The sequence below is a fragment of the Rousettus aegyptiacus genome, unplaced genomic scaffold (genome assembly GCF_014176215.1).
Source record: "Rousettus aegyptiacus isolate mRouAeg1 unplaced genomic scaffold, mRouAeg1.p scaffold_m13_p_7, whole genome shotgun sequence".
Taxonomy (NCBI): domain Eukaryota; kingdom Metazoa; phylum Chordata; class Mammalia; order Chiroptera; family Pteropodidae; genus Rousettus; species Rousettus aegyptiacus.
Genome location: NW_023416310.1, coordinates 95,927,867 through 95,945,023, shown reverse-complemented (window position 1 = coordinate 95,945,023; position 17,157 = coordinate 95,927,867). Strand labels below are relative to the sequence as shown.

The 17,157-nt window shown below is 48.2% G+C and overlaps 1 protein-coding gene across 1 annotated transcript; it reads left to right on the top strand.

Moving 5' to 3' along the window:
- Positions 1–926: 926 nt before the first annotated feature.
- Positions 927–14,263, top strand: DELE1 (DAP3 binding cell death enhancer 1). The gene is made up of 13 exons (XM_016124156.2): positions 927–1,082; positions 1,704–1,818; positions 1,913–2,030; positions 4,022–4,169; positions 5,090–5,251; positions 5,499–5,587; positions 5,690–5,786; positions 8,446–8,588; positions 9,452–9,610; positions 9,703–9,795; positions 12,041–12,200; positions 12,699–12,932; positions 13,654–14,263. The coding sequence occupies exons 1-12, from the start codon at positions 1,052–1,054 to the stop codon at positions 12,929–12,931; spliced, it is 1,548 nt and encodes a 515-aa protein (XP_015979642.2). The 5' UTR covers positions 927–1,051; the 3' UTR covers position 12,932; positions 13,654–14,263.
- Positions 14,264–17,157: the final 2,894 nt, after the last annotated feature.

The window sequence follows — 17,157 nt, the reverse complement described above, 5'->3', positions numbered from 1 at the left end:
GTCCTCTCAGATTTTAGGATGGTGGCTGACATATGGCTCAAAAATTAAACAAATTAACACAACTGTCTGGTTTTATTAATTGCCTGTCTACAAGTAGGTACCCCAGGACTCTTACTCTGGGTGGAGACTTCCACCTATCCATAAATCATGCGCCTGGGGGTGGGGGGAAGGGGGAAGTCTAACCACCTTACGTTTGAATTTGAGTGCCTTTATTTTATAGATTATTTTACAGAACACATCGATGACATTAGCTGGGTCTGAAGATGAGAGCTTCGATTAACAGATGTGTGTATGAGGGGGTCTCCTCTAACGTATTTTGAAAGCAGAGAAACTCAAGTGGTTTCTGTCAAACCAGTTAGCACCAGTCGAGGTCACGCCATCTGACCCTATCATGACGCACGCTGAGGCCCAGACAGGGGAAGGGGTCAGCCAGAGGCTACACAACGAGACAAAGCTGAGCCAGAGTTAGAGCCCCAGAATCCGAACCCTGCCCGTTTCATCGCCTACCGGCCTTGGACGGGAAGCTCGGACTACGGGCACCGTTCGTCGGACCCTAAGGCTCCTTTCTTCTGCCCAGTAGGCCTCATTACTCCCACCTCCCCCAGCCTCGGAGCCTGGGGAAGACCGCTTCCCTTTCCAGTCTCTACGGTGTCTGCAAGATCCTCCTGCGCCACCGCGGCCGCTCTGGCCCCACTTCCCAGGAGGTTCAGCTTCGCCACCTACCGCCCCACCACACTAGGGACCCGCCCCCGCCTCTACGCGCGCTCCCCGTTCTCTAGCGGGCGGCAAACCACACCTCCTCCCTGGGGCGCGGAGACCGCATCCCTAACGCCCTTGCCGAAGTTCACCTCCGGCTAGCCCAAAACACGCCTACACCCCCACTTCCTTTCACTGAGACCCGTCCTTCCGGTTGGGCTCCTTTCTAATTGGCTGCCTGAGAGCTTCCTTGGGGTTCAGGCATCCGGAGGGCGCCACCGCGGCCGCTCTAGCTGTCGTCCCATGCTTTGGCCTTGCTCTTTCGGCTGCGAGCCTCTATGGTGTTGGCGACGACATGTGGCGCCTCCCGGGACTCCTGGGCCGAGGTAAGGGGCGCCGGAGCCGCGCGTCTGGAGGCAGCGGACTCAGTACTGGAGGAGGGGGAGGACCGGAGGACCAAGCCAAAGCAGTAGTGGGCGGGGATAGAGCTGAGGAAAGGCGGGACCTAAAGCGGCGGGCTACACCCAGAAGGCAGGAACTTGGGGTTTGGGTGGAGCTAGTGGGGAGAGGAGGTAGCGCTTAGAGCCAACGGGATGGGTGGGATTATTGAAAGGGGAGGGCCAAATAATGAGATGGTGGGCGAGCCAATGAAGAGAGTCGGGATTTAGAGAGAAAGTGCTCCAAACATTGAGTCTGTGTATGAATGGTCATTTTAGAACAGTGGTTGTTAGCTCTGGGAGAGCATCAGAATCACCTGGAGAGCTTTTTCAAAAGATAGATGTGCCACCCTGAAGTATCCTGGTTTATTGGTTCTGAGGTGGCGCCCTAGAACCTACTAGGCAAAAGATTCCCACTTGTATCCTTGTCTAACACCTCTACAGAGGCAGATGCCAGTGATTCTTGGGTTTCTAGGGTGGGACTCTGTCAAAGGTCAGAGGGAAGATTGGTGGGGCTGCCATTTCTTCAGTCCTGTTCTTATCAAGGTGACTAACTTTTGTTCTGCACAGCTCTTCCCCGTCTGCTAGGACCTGGTTTCCGGGGAGTGACCCCCAAAACCACCAGCCTAGATGGGTCTCAGGGTGCTTCCTCTACTCCGCTGGTCCAAGTGCCAAGCTTTGACAGGTGAGATCCTGTTGTTCTATCACCCGTCTTCTCTCTTGGCCTCCCTCCCCCCCTACTTGGGGCAGAACTTAATGGCCTCTGTTACATCATCTAGGTCAGGCCCCCATGGTACAGGCACAAGCAGGGGCCCAAGATCCCATGGATGGAAGGATGCCTTTCAGTGGATGTCTGGCCGTGTCTCCCCGAATACCTTGTGGGATGCCATATCGTGGGTAAGGCTTCCTCAGCCTTGTTTTTGACTTTCAGTGTGGATGAGAATGATTCTGCATGGAATCTTGGAAACAAGAGCTAGGGCATCATTGTGCCCACATTCAAAATTTGAGTAGCTCATGGCATTGGAGCATATTTGGAAAGGTAGTGCCATTCTCCATCTACCTGCACTCCATGTATTTATTCTTCCTTTTAGTCAGCAAACATTTATTTAACACCCTTTCTAAGCCAGGCATTTTTACTAGGCACTAGGGACATAGCAGAGAACAAGTTAGATAATGATTTTTGCCTTTGTAGAGTTTATAATAAATAATACTAAATAGTTAATATTTTATTTGTTTATGTAAGGTGTTATATATGCATTATCTTGTTTAATTCTTACAAAGATCTTACAAGGGAAATATAATCTTCATTTTATAGATGAGGAAGCAGGCTCTGAAACTTTAGGTAAGATGCTTAAGATCACATAGTTATTAAGTACAGGAACCAGATTTTGCTCCGGAGCTCATGTACCTGGCTATCATGCTCTACGGCTTGGTTGCTGAACCTAGTATGGCTTGTAAAAGCACTTAGTACAGATACTGGCCCATATAGTTGCTCAATAAATATTGAATTTGATCTATTAAGTGAGATGTTCAGTAGCAAACACATGGTCTAATAGGGCAGAATCTTTGCCTTTCACGTTCTGCTTATAAGGTCTTCTGATAAAGTTGGCACACACATTCCTCTTATGTCTGTCACATCTCATCCCTATCACTTTCATGCTGTGTACTTTGGGCAAGTGACTTGACCTCTCTGAGCCCATTGTCTCATCTGTTAATGGGTGTTATCAGCAGATCTGAGCCTGGAGTGTCTCTCAACAGGGACACTTCTGTCTGGGGAGCTGTGGACTAGAGATATAACACACCCTGGAAAGGGGAGCATTTTCCCATTTTGTCAAAGATCAGAACCCTGTGGTGATCCCACAGTGAGTCCTTTTTGAAACTGGGCTTTGATCCCAGGAGTCCTTATGCCATCCCTCAGCTCTGTCACTACTGCCCATGTGAAAGGGCCTGAGCACAAGCGTTCCCCAGTGCCATGGATACATGTCCACTGTTGACAATGCTAGCACTTTCTCTTCCTTCTCTTCAGCTCACACATCACCCTGATAGGGTTTCTATCTTGTCAGGCCTCCCTCTTACACTTTGCGTAAACCCTAATTTGTTTCCTTTCTGGCATTTAGCATAATTTGTAGTTATTGTGTTATTTTCTGTGTACTTGGATTTTGTTTTTCTCCGTCAATGAAAGTATACCTACCTGGGTTATAAACTCGATGAAGGCAGAGACTGTGTCCATCATTTTTGCCATTGTACTCAGTGGCTCTTGCAACAAAATTAGTATTTGGGTGTCATTTCCGTTGCATAATGCATGAAGGGACAGGGAAAACCAAATAGTCACTGGTCTAGGTTAGGTCTTCTGTAGACCTGTTGGAGAAGAGACACCTTCAACAAGCCTGTACTTGTGAATGTGTGTGTGTGTGATGGATGGCTTGGTCAGTGGAAAAGGGAGGAGTTGTGTCAAATTAGAGAGAGTGAGCTTAGTGGGAAACTCTGACCTGTTGCTGCATTTGTGGCCAAGCCTCAACTTACCACGTTAATTTTTTGCCTACTTAGGCTTTGTTTGTTTATTCTGCATTCATTCAGTGTGTATATCTTATCACTGTACTAGGTGCCAGGGATACATTGGTGAGGAAAATAGAAGTGGTTCCTGCCCGTGGGGTGCTTAAAGACGAACAGGAGAGACCGACCTTGGTGGAATAATTGTAGAGATGATTACTCAAGTACCAGTGTGTTCAGGGCTCCAGAGGGGATGTCTGGGCACTGTGAGAGTGTGGAGTGAAGGAGCTACCCCAACTAGGAGTCAGGAAAAGCTTCCCGAAGTAATGTTTGTGCTGATGGCTGAGCCTTGAGCTGACTGGTGAAGAGATGTGTATCTGATGTGCTGTCTTTCCCAGGGCACTCTGGCTGTGCTGGCCCTGCAGTTGGCAAGGCAGATCCACTTCCAGGCATCCCTGGCAGCAGGACCTCGGCGAGCGGAGCGCGGCTCTTGGCGCAGTCCCCTGGACTGTTTCCTCTCATCTCCCTTGTGGCATCCGAGCCCCTGTGAGTTCTTAGTCCTGGGGATAGGAGGGCTGGGCTGGGAGTTTCTCTGGGTCAGGAAGTATCTCTGGACACGCCTCAGGAAAAGAGCCATCAGCAGCTCCTTGCCTTTCCTATCTGAAGTTAAAGGAAGGGGAATGTGAGGAAGTTCTATCCATGCAGGGTGTGGGCCACACCTACCCTCCAGTGTCCTCCCATGTCCTCCCATCACCTTCCATGAAGGGAGCCCCACAGGGGTCCAGGATAGTTTAGATCTTGCCTACCCCTCAGACAGTTAGGTCATTCTCTGTTCAGTCACTTGTTAATAAATTAATTTTTATTGAGTAGCTATTATGTGTCATGGTACAGAGGCAATGCAGTCTAGTGGTTAAGGGCTCTGGAGTCAGATTGTCAGGTTTCAAGCCCCAGAGCTGGTGCATATTAGTGTTGGGTCCCTGGACAAATCACTTAATTTCCCTGTGCCTCAGTTTCTTCGTCTGTAAAATGGGGCAATAATAAACTTTACCTTATAGGTTTCTTGGGAGGACTAAGTGAGTTAATACATATCAGGCACATAATAAGTGCTCAGTAAGTATTTAAGTTCTTGTCCTTATTATTATAATTGTTATCAATATTACTGTCAAACAAAGTATTAGGTGCTGGGGCTATAACGGTGAGTAAGTAAGGTAGCTGCCTCCCTGCCGCTGGAAGAGATCAAGCAGAGGGGGGATTTATGCTTAGGGCGAAGATCAGCATAAACCTGGGCCCCTCTCCACTCCTGCGGAGGGAGCCAGTGAAGGAAATGGCGGAGGAGGGCAGAGAAGTGTCACGGGAGTTTCCAGATTCTTCCTTTGGTCCCTGAAACTTCAGGGAGGACTCAGTCAAGCCCAAGCAGGCTGTGCTGGTCCCCTTCTGACGTGACTGCTCTTGCTGGCTCTTTCCAGCGCTGCGGAGCTACATTTTCCCCAGTCATGACAGCCCAGCTCCAAGGCACAGTGGCCACAGGGAACCCCGGCTGAGCCAGGAAGAACCCTGCACTCAGCCCAAGAGCCACTCCTCACACAGCTTCTTGAGAGCAGCTGGTCTTCAGGATCTTTCTGAAGAAGGTACGTCCCAACCTAGAATGAGTAGAAGGCAGGGGGTGGTGGGGAGTTGGGCAGATGACATTTGCTGCTGCATATGTTAGTACTTGGCATTCCTGTGAGGCCCCGTGCTTTCTGGGGCAGTTCAGAATTGTTGTGGTTCCTGGCAGTGGTGCTGGATGGAGGGGCCGAGTGGCCTGGGAGAGTGGGAAAAAGGCGAAGTAACACCTTCTCCTTCACCCTGGCTGGGTGTCGGCCATTTCCTGTGCAGATCTGAGTGACAGCAGCTTCCTGCATGCCAGCAGTAGCTTCACCTCCAAGGCAAAGCCAGCCCAGCCTCAGCCCGCTCGTGAAAAGCAGGTATTGTCCAGATTTGGCCACCCGGATCTTCACAACATTGACCTGGGCAGGTGGCGATCCCAGTGAACCATCCCACGATGAGTCTTTGTATTTCTTCCCCAGGAACAAGATAAATCAAAACCGCTTTCCCTTGAAGAGGCCGTGACTTCCATTCAGCAGCTGCTCCAGCTCAGTGTTTCCATCGCTTTCAACTTCCTGGGTAAGTAGACTCTGCTGCAAGGCAGGCGGATGGGAAAATGGAAGGGGTCTGGGGAAGGTCAAATAGAGTCAGGGCAGGGAGTGGTTTAAACAAGAGAGTTTATTTTCTCCCAGGTAGGTAGACCAAATCAGGTATGGTGGCTCAGTGGTGTCAGGGACCCATTCTCATTCAAACCTTTCTGCCATTCTTAAAACTGGCTTCTATCTTGAGGTCCTGTGTGGCTCTTCCAGCTCCTGCCCTCATATTCATATGCTAGCCAGCTGGAGGGGAGACAGTGGGAAAGCTAAAGGACCACTCCTTCCCTTTAAGGACATGACCTAGAAGTTGCACAGATTATTGTCTGGAATGTAGGCTTATGGCCACTCCTAGTCGCAGAGGGGACTGGGAAATGTAGTCTATAGCTGAATGTGCCTACCTGAAAATTCTGTTACGTAAGAAGGAGAAAATAAGTCTTGGAGGACATCTTGTGTTCTCTGCACACATAGGCAGGAACATTCTCCTGAGGTTTGGAGCAGGCCCCCAAGTGCACAAATAGGAACTTCTTACCCACATCTGGGAACTCCGGATGCCCCTCCATCATTTGTCCTGGTCTGTGCAGTGACTTGGCTTAAGTTTCAGGCCTTTTGATGTGGAGACCCAGACTCCCAGCAGCCTCTGTTGGAGTCTAGTGGGCAGGTGGGTGAGAGGCTGGGATTCATTCAGAACAGAGTTATTGAGCATTCATCTTTTGCTCGGCCCTGTTTTAGGTGATGGGGATATATAGTGTTTCACAAGACAGAGCCCTTACTCTCATGTGAGTTGAGGAGGAGAAAAATAATACATCAGTAAACAATAAGAAAATTTCAGATGGTGATAAATGTCGTGGATAAAATTGAACAGGGGAATGTATTAGTGATTTATCCAAGGAGCAACTTTTGATTTGGAAAGGCTCACTGATGGGGAGATCCTTGAGCTAAGGCCTGATTGACAAAAGCAAGCCAGTCTTATTTCCATCTGGAAGAGAGCTTTCCAAGTAGCGATAACAACAAGTGCAAAGGTCCTGAGGCAGAATTGAGTTTTGCTTGTTAAAGGAACAAAGGTAAGTATGTCTTAGAGATTATGGGGAGAGTAGAAGATGAAGTCAGAGAACCAGGCAGGGACCAAATCAAGTGAGATTTTCTCAGTCATGGTAGAGTGTGGATTTTCTAAATGAGACAGGAAACCATTTGGAGGATTTTACACTGGAGCAGGAATGGCGGCAGTCACATGATCTAATTTACTTTTTCAAAGAGCTTTCTGGCTGTCGTGTAGACAGATGTGGAGTTTAGGGATACCAGAGGGGACACAGGAGACTGAATTGAGCTATTACTGATGTCTAAGCAAAAAGTGATGGTGGCTTGATCTAGGTTAGCAGCAGAGGAAAACAGAAGAGTAGATTGATCAGGGTATGTTGATGGAGCCAGTGTGAGGAATGGGGACAGGGTGGGATCCTTAACCCTCCCGAGTCTTCCCCTCAAGGACAGGGGGCTCTGTGAACCCTGGACAGTGAGTTTTCAGGTAGCAGAGAGGCAACTGTAATTCACTGCTGGCTAAATGGAACCTGACTTCTACCTCATTAGCTTTTTGGGATTTTGATGAGCAGTCTCTTGTGAGAATTTTCTTGCCCATTTCTTTATTCATATATTCATTTACTCAGCTGGTGCTAAGCACTGTGACAGAACACAAAAGGAGCATAAGCCATAATCATATTTTGCATTTGTATAGAGCTTTCACCCTATGCAGAGTTATTTCTTTACATTCTTTTTCTGCTTCTGCCTCCAGGATTTTACAGACTAATTGAGGAGACAGGGCCAGTGCTCTTGAAACAGTTTAGTTCATAGAAAAAGATTTCTATATTAAGTAAGTGCCAAAAAAACATTTAAAGCCTGAGTGTGGTCTGCAGGTTCTAGAGCAGAAACAAGTGTGCAAAGGCCCGATGGTGAAGGCAGAAAAAGATATCCCAGGCAGGAGAAGCAGCTTGAGCAAAGGCTTAGAGTTGAAAACTGTCTTCTGCTTTTCCTTTTTGTTTGGAGGATAAAAAGAACATGGGCTTTGGAGTTGGACACACCTGAGTTCAGGTCTTTGCTCACTTCTATTTCCTCTTAAGCAAGATTAACAGTACCAGCTGTATCAGGTTGTGTTGGTTACAAACAGCCAAAACCCACTCTGGCTAATTTAAGCACAAAAGGGATCTATTGAGATTTGTTGATCTGCCAAGCCTCAGAAAGGACAGGAATCGGGGGCAGGGAGGGGGGTACGGCAGTAACTGATAGTGTCTTCAGAGTGCTGTCCTCAGAATAAACCTGCAAAAGCTGTTTTCTCTCCTGTCACAACCAGATCAAAAGTCAGATACCTGAGGGAGGGTCTCATGGCTTGGGAAGAGAGCAGATACATTGATTGACAGCACCAGGGGGAGAGCTGTTCCCAAAGGGAAATCGGATGTTATTACCAAGTGGACCTCGATGGTGTGAGGAGGGCGGAACCCACTGAGGTGTATGGCAAGCCAATGAAATATTTGGAGGATGGAAATATATGCAAAATGTCCAGCACAAGAAAGAAAAGAAAGAGCCTGTGAGATCTGGAGGAGGATGTGGGGAAGTTCACAGAGGAAGCTGTGTTTACGCCCCATGCTGTCTTACAGGGACAGAGAACATGAGGAATGGGGACTACACGGCAGCCTTTTCCTACTTCCAGAAAGCAGCGGAGCGTGGCTACAGCAAAGCACAGTACAACGTGGGCTTGTGTCATGAACATGGCAGAGGCACCCCCAGGGACCTCGGCAAGGTGTGGCACCTCCTTCCTTGTCCCCAGGCTCATCCCCTGTGCTGTGTGGCCCAGAGTGACCTCCAGAAATGAGCAGTGGGCAGGACTTGGGGAAAGTCCCCTTCTCTCTCCCAGCTGTGAGGGAAAAATAAGAAAGAAGCTTCTAACTTCTAGGAATTTAGACTCCAAACTCAGGCAGGCAAGGGCCCTTGTCTTCTTTGCAGCTGTGTCCTCAGGGCCTAGAATGTGACCTTGGCAAATAGATTAATTCTAAAAAAGTACGGTAAGTACATAAAGATACAAGAATGTATTTATATACAAGAATGTATGTCTTAGAATTGTATATGATGAAAAAAAAAACAAAACAAAACAGGAAGGCAACCTGAAGTTCCTTCAACAAAGAATTGGTTAATAACATCTGTGTGGGTCTTAAAAATAATGTGCTAGATCTATATTTATTGGCAAGAAAAGACATTCATGGTGGATTGTTAAGTGAAAAAACAGGTTATGAAATAGTACACCTCTCTCTCTATCCCCTGATCTCCTTCCTTCTCCACCTCTATTCACACACACATATTTATATACATGTTGTGTGAATGTATATAGAATGTATATGTGTGTATATGTAAATACATATGTATGAAGAAATTTGCAAAGGTGTACACTAAAGTGTTAACAGAATGATCTTTAGGAGACAGGATTTCTTAAGGAGTGTATGTTTCTATTTTTGTTTTACCTGAATTTAAATTTTTTTTGGCTTATCTGCGTTTTCTCATCTATAACGGTTATTTATTATTTAATTAAAATAACTTTTAAAAATTTTACTCAAAGAAAAAATCGGCTCACAGTGTTATCAGTTGACTGGTGTTCTCCCTTTGCCCCAGGCAGCCCTTTGTTACCAGTTGGCTGCCAGCCAGGGCCACAGCCTGGCTCAGTACCGCTATGCCAGGTACTTGCTGCAAGACCCAGCCTCCTCGTGGGACCCTGAGCATCAGAGGGCCGTGGCCATGCTGAAGCAGGCTGCAGACTCAGGCCTGACAGAGGTGAGTGCTATGGGTGGGGTCCGTCCTGGGCACCCAGGCCACGTGGGGCCTGCAGTGACCAAGATACATTTTTCCTTCCTCCTTGACCACAGGCCCAAGCTTTCCTCGGGGTGCTTTTCACCAAGGAGCCGTATCTGGATGAGCGGAGAGCTGTGAAGTATCTTTGGCTTGCAGCCAACAATGGGGTATGAGGTCCCCGGTATCCAGGCGTGTTGGGGGGATCGACTCTGATAAAAGGAGGAACTTTGGAGCTGGTACTTTGTCCTGTGTTTAGGGGACCTTTTGATAAGAGTGTTGGGCTGGCTTTAAGCCTTAACTTGCTGACTTACCGTGTGACCTTGGGCAGGTCCGGGGTGTGCCAGAGCTGGCTTGTACCAGCCTGTAAGAATGTTGGTAGTGTAAAACCAGCTGTGATAGGAGGATTTGCACCACAGAAATTACTAAATATACAAAGTAGGGCTTTTCCCCCTGGAGAACCAGTTGTTAGACATATACTAGCACACTGCTGGGCTGGTCGCTTTTTGATCCAAACCTCTTCCCTCCTCTCTAAAATTGGTATAGTGATACCTGCCTGTCCTGTCAGCTACTTCACAGGGTTGTCGTGAGGATCCAAATCTGACTAAGATATAGGTGTGAAAGCATTTTGTCAGCTGTGTACACGAAAGGTGCATCATTACAAGTGGTGTAGTCCTGGGAAGTCAGAAGACGCAGCCATGGGGGGATATCTAGTCATTTGGGAACTGGGGACATTGGCATCCAGGCAGCATGTCCCAGAGTTTGTTCCACAGAGTATTAGTTTCATGGGATGTTTATAAGTAATACGTGGGTAGAGAGGGTCAGTTAGGCTTGGGAAGTACTGAGTTAAACAGGTATCTTTAATGTAGGAAATGTCAGCTTACTGTCACTGTGAATCACCAAGAAGCCATCGGTGGTTTACTGCATTGCTCCAGTGCGTCTGACCAGGATATTTTTGAGTTGCATCTTGAAGGCCCAAGAGCACTGGATGAAAGCCAGCAGTATGCACAGACTAGAATTTTTCTGTGTAAGGGTTGCAGCTTTTCTGTTTTCTGGCTGACATACCGAGAGTTTCATTGAACTCTTGAGCATCGGGAGACTTTCCACTTTTCACTCTAGAGTGTCACCCAGAGCATCTCTAGTAGCTGTCGGTTGTCACCAACCAGTATGGGCCGCTGTGCCTTTCTATCCTTGAAAGAGCCACAGAAACCTTCCCTGGTCCGAGTGGGCCCCATGGCTTGTGCTGGACAAGCTGGGGCCACCCTGGCCTGCTTTAGTCACCCAGCATGGTAGGAGAAGTTGCACAGAGGGATGTATTGAGGCACAGGCCTCACACTCATCTGCTCCACTAGGAATTGCATCTTCTGGTGCTGAGCAGTTATAGAGTGGGTGTTTGGCCTTATAAACATCCTGTGCCATGTTCTAAGCCAGCCTATAGCCATGAGTCCACCATATTTATTTACATAGACTTTGGCCTGCATCTTAGAAACTCTTTCTAGAAATTTGTAGAAGGTAAAAGAGAAATGGAACCCAGAGCTGGGAATCAACAGAGTGTTTTATTTTTTTTAAGTTAGGAGATTGACTATAATGAAAATATTCTAGTGAAGAGGGAGAGATTAATGATACAGGCAACTCAAGGTATGAAAATAATAACACTAAGTACTCTTCATATGTTATTAACACATTAAATCCTCATGCTAATGTAACAAGGTAGGTCCCATTATTTTTCCCACTTTACAGGTGAGGCAACTGAGGCACAGAGATGTGGGTTTATGTGCCTTAGGTTGCACAGCTGGTAAGTGGTGGAGCCAAGATTGGAAGCCAGGCAGCCTGGTTGTTCAGACTGGCTCCCAACCCCACCTGATCCTGCCTCTTCAAGGAGATAGTTCTCAGTGAGAGGAGAGAGGATCCCGAGCCACTGGCAAAGGGGTCAGCCTTTAACCTTTCGAAGGAGGAGGAACACTTTCCCTGTAATGTATGCTGTGTAGCCCTCTCGGCAGAGGTTCAGGAAGGCACACAGGGCCTTTGGGAAGTCTGGCCTTCATCCCTGCTTCTGGCTCTTTTGGGATAGCATAGGGGACTGACCCCCAGGTTTCCCACAGCTGGGCTGAGCACTCCCTGCAGCCTTCACTTCCGTGTACTTTCAGCACCAGTCTCAGCGAGAGAAGCTTCCATCCTCTTCTGGCTGGACTCTCCTTGGGTCGAGGGATCCCTGTCTCCTTTGTGTTGGGTGGGCTCTAGGCCTCTGACTTTGCGAGATTAGGATCCCTTGGTACAGGGAGGGCTGGGACTGTGTCTTGACTTTGCGTGGATGAAGCCCCGGCGTGCCTCACTGCTCCTCTTCATGCCTTAGCATTTCAGTTCTTTGGCCCTGCATATGTGTGTATCCGTGTGTCTGTCTGTTTTCTCCTTTAGGACTCTCAGAGCAGGTACCACCTGGGGATTTGCTATGAGAGGGGCCTCGGTGTGCAGAGGAGTCTGGGAGAGGCTGTCAGATGTTACCAGCAGTCAGCGGCTTTGGGGAATGAGCCCGCCCGGGAGAGGCTGCAGACCCTCTTTTCCATGGAGGCAGCAGGTACAGACGCAAGTCAATGCCAGCCGGGTTCTTCCCCTAAGCTCAGTACCCTGTGACAGAGAGGAGGGTGGCAGTAGCTCTTGGTTGCCTTTTCATTTCCTGCACCTTTTTAAACCCCTGCTCTGTCACTGGGCATGGATTCCATGTCTCTGAGCTTCAGTTTCTTCATCTCTGAAAATGAAAGTACTGATAGTACCTTACTCATTTGGTTGTAAGGTTTAAATGAGTGACTATAAAGGGCTTAGCACAGTCTGGTACACAGTAGGTATTGAATAAAGGGTAGCTGCTCATGGTTTTTCAGGAGAGATAACATCCCGAAACTGCTTCAGTGCCCCGAATTACCCTTCTAGGGCTCCAAGAGCCCTGCTTGCCCATGAGTCACTTGGCTGGTGAGGTTAACAGAGCCAGGGGGGACCAAGTGCTTTCAGAAGTCTTTGCTCCAAAGTAGAAACCCAAGAATATAGCATGAGTAAGAGTTGCTCTCACCTCTCCTTACAGCCCCTGGGCCCAGCGACCGGACAGTTACAGGATTGAAGTCCTTCTCCAGCCCCTCCCTGTGCAGCCTGAACACCCTGTTGGCAGGAGCCTCAGGCCTCCCACATGCCTCGAGCACCGGGACCCTTGGCCTCTGTAGAAGTGGGAGGAGTCTTGGAGCCAGCCCCCTAGCCCCAAGCAGGGCTACCCCTCCACGCCTCTTGGAAAGGAATCTCGTCAGACTGGGTTTTGGCTAAGGTGAGATCAGACACAGTTGCTGGCACCTCTCAGTGGTGCTGGGGGGAGGGGGAGGAGGTTGGAGGCAATAAAAATAGGGTTTCTGGATCCCTTTTCAGGGTAGAAATTCCAATGGGAGTCAGATTCTCAAGCAATTTCAAATGAATGGCTAATAAATAACTTTGACCTTTTCTCCCAGTTCGTAGCCTCACAGATAAGCAGTGGATACATTCATAGGCATCTCTGCTCTGTGCACCTGTGAAACACTGCTAAAGGGTCCAGAGACCCCAGGTTCTCACTTTACCCTTTGTTTTTGAGCAAATCACTTACCCTTTCCTCCCCATGCTTCAGTTTACTCAGGTGGAGGCAACGTCTTTTTTCGCCAGCATCCAATACGTGTGCCTCTAGTGGTTCACAAGAGGATTTTAGTAGTACTCATTAATATTTTTTTATTTTAGTAGCTGTATATTTAACGTGTAATGTAAAAATGTAACTAATATGTTGTAGCTTCACAGATATTTAAATAGTGAGTCAAATTAAAGAAAAATATTGTAACATTGTATATACGAGCACAGATCTGGAGAGGAGGCAGAAATCATGAGTGGCTAAAACTTGAGAGACACCGAATCAGATCGCTTTTATTTCTCTCCAGTGAATTCATGATCAGCTTCATTTCACCTCTGATTTGGAAAGAAGGAGTTTTTTACCTAAATGCTTGATACATCTTCTTAACTTTTTTCAGATCTCGCTTCAGCCGTAAAGATGGAGCCTGTGGGCTCAGAGAGATACCACAACTTAAGTCCCAAAGAAGAGGCCAGTTATCGACCCACCTTCCCAAAGAACCTTAAGTACCAGCCTCAGCACTTAAAAGAAGAAGGAAGTGTGTAAAGACCTAGGTTCTGGCCATGTCGCCTTGCCTGGCCATGTCGCCTCGAAGCAATGAGTAGCCTGGCTCGCTGCATCATTTTCTGAGTTGTCATCCAAGGGCAGTGGTGTCTGCCCTGCTACCCTGCAACAGGGCTGCTGTGGGGCATTTCATTGCGGAAAGGACCTCGGTGCTCACATAGACCCGAGGAGGTAGTGAATGCTCGTGGTTACATGGCTTTTTGAGTCACCAGGCCAGGAGAGGACCCAAGCCTCCTGACTCCTGGCCCAAGGCTCTTTTGCATCGTTCACACACCGTATTTTTGTGTGAAAGCGTTTTCATCATCCTGCTGCTGTGAGGGAGTGAATGCAGATTGAGCACCTGGACTCTTGGAGCAGGAGAGTGTAGATTTTGCGATCTTCGTTTGTGAAGAGTGTGTCAGAGATGGATGGGAGCTTAATAAAACCGATATGGGATTATCTCATCACTCTGCCCTTGAGTGTGTTGGGGGGAGCCAGGGAGGCAGCCAGGGGGAGCTGAGAGCCGAGGCTCCATTCTCGTCTCTAAACTCTCCATTAACCAATTTAAAGGGTCTTAAAAGCTTCTCCAAGAGAGAGACTTAGAAAAAATGATTTCTGAGTCAACGCTAATGACTCCAATTACTGAATTTGTGAATAGCTGTGCCTTGGCTTTTGGATGTTAGCCCAAGTTCAATAGCATAGATGTGGTTGAGGGTAGGGGGTGGGAGGGACTGAGGACCAAACCTCCTAGTGACTGTTCAAATGGGAAGCACCACCCAGCTTGGCCAGTTCAAAGGTGGGAGGCGTTGGGGGCTGGGTTGTCCACATTTCCCTCTTTGCTGCCTAATCCTTTTTCTCTCCCTAACCCCTAGTGGTCCTGCCATACTTTTCTAGTACCTTCCTCTCACCACTGGAACCCTGAGCTGCCTCTAGCTCAGTGCCTCCCCTGACCCCACTCCCTTTCTAAGGCTGCCTTGAACTCTGGTCTCAACCCCCACCGGTCCCCTTGTGGCTGCCTCCCGCAGATGGCACCTTGGGAGCAGCGACCTTGTTGCCTTCTTTGTATTCCAGTATCCTCAGCACTTAGCATAAAGCCCCGTGCAGGTAGGAGCTCAGTGCACACATTGGTTAAAGCTTAGGGTTTAAGCTATGCAGTACACTAATCTATCTGCAAAAAAAAAAAAAAAAAGTTTCTGTGGTCAAATAAGTTTGGGAAGCACTACACTAGACATCCCCTTTTTATAGATTCACAATGCACATCAGGATATTCAAGGCTCCAGGAAGTCTTGCAGTAAAGAATTTGGTTAACCCCATGTTTTCCTCATGCAATTGAGCACAGAGCCAGCTCCCTGCAGACTGAAACTTCATGGGGCTCCCGCTGTGTAAAATGTCACTCTGGTCCTCCCATGGAGCCCCACCCGCAAGCCTCTTCCCCTCTTGTTGTCATTTCGGGTTCTCTTATTACTACTTCCTCCTGGCTATGCCTGGGGTCAAGGGGCTGTTCAGACAGTCCTGTGGTGGTGGCCCGGTATGACTCTCCTTCCCCCTCGGTCATTACAAATTAATTACTGATTCAGTTGGAGGTGCCAAACATGGAAGTGGGATATTTTTAAGTTCTCTTTGTGGAGAGAGAAGGATGGAAGTGTCGTGAGAGAGATATTGTCAAGGGACCGAAAATCCTTCGCTGTTCAGTCACCGCGGTCTCCACACAGCCCCAGGGGATGGGCTTCATCAGCAGACCCAGAACCACTGTGCTTTTGCCATTAAAATTCTATTATTAATGACTCATCATCAGTGCCCTGAAAGGAAATGTGAGGAGAGGACAGGGAGGTGGCCCCAGTCAGCAGGGCCAGCCTAGGTTAGGGTACTGGGTGACCTGAGGTTCAGGGCCTGATGCGCTCAGCAATGAGACCTTTGTATGAGGCTCTGCTGCCTCAGTTTCCTTATCTGGAGATGCTGTTTTCAGAGAGCCCTGACGCTACAGTGGGAACAGGCTGTTTAGTTCATTACACCTCCAGTGCTAACACAGTCCAGGGCACTTAGTAGATGTTCAGGAAATATTCAGTGAATGAATGATTCTGTGCGTTGCCCCCCACCCCCACCCAATACTCAGCACCAAGTCTACCCAGCACATAGTAGGCACTTTAAATATTTGTTGAAGGAATGATTCTGTATACCCCTACCCCCACTGCTATTTCTAGTGCTACTTCTTACACATAGTAATCGCTCAACAAATACGACATGTTTGTTGTATGAGTGTTTCTGATCATGCCTCCCTCCTTGCCCCACCCATTACATTGTACCCAATACTTGGTAGGGACCGAAAAACGCTGACCTATTTTCTACATACACGTGATGTGCCAAGCTGAGCCTGTGCTAAAACTCCTTCCTCCCCGCTCCTGTCTTCTCCTTTTAGGGATTTGGTTATCGCCAGAGTCCCAGGGGTGGTGATTGCCAGCTCATTCTTGTTTTAGCCAGAGGAGAGGTAGGGTCAGTGAGCTGCCAAGCTGAAGTTGGGTGACAGACAAGGAGGCTGCCTGTCAATCTCTGAACTGCCCCCAGGCTCTGAGTGAGCACTGCATTGCACTCCCAGTGCTGGAGAAAGGCTGACTGTTGATAAATGTCTCTTTGCGCTTTCCAAATTGAGACGACATTTAACTGAGTGCTCACTGGCTCGTCTGCTTCCTCACTCTCAGGGGACAGAGCCCATCTTGGTTCTGAGCATGTCCAGAGTCTCCTCGGCTTTGACATCTTGGCTGATGTCAAGAAGTTTCTGTAACCTTCAGCCCACTCATTTCTGGCACCATATACACTGTCTCACTCTCAGCCTGTTACTGGGAAAGGGCTGATAACAGCATGCTAAGAGGGGCTTACAAGGTATAAGAGCGAGCATAACGCACAGTACCTACACCACTACCCTGACGAGAGGTCGGTTGCCTCGGAACAGCTCCTCCGCCTGTGCGTTCTCCAGGCTTTGCGGGAAATGCAGAACGGAGGACTGACCTAGAGGATTGCAGTGGTCCTTAACCTTATTTAGGTCATAGACCCCTTTGAGTATCTGGTGAAAGCACTGGCTCCTTCTCATAGGAAAATGTGCCTCCTTGTTTTGGATGTAGTTTTCAGCAGATTCATAGATCCTAAAGTCCAACCAAGGGGCCAAGGCTAAGGACCCTTGATGTATTATCACACTAAATCCCAGATCCAGAGTCTAGCCTTGCTGCGGCAAACCTTCCGTGTGGCTTTGGGCCAGTCAGCCTTTTCTGTCTTGCCATTTCCTTGCTATAAAATGTTCAGCCTCCTGAACATGACTAAAATTACCCATGTCTGTGGAGGTTTAGATCGTGACTTAGAGCAGTGCTGC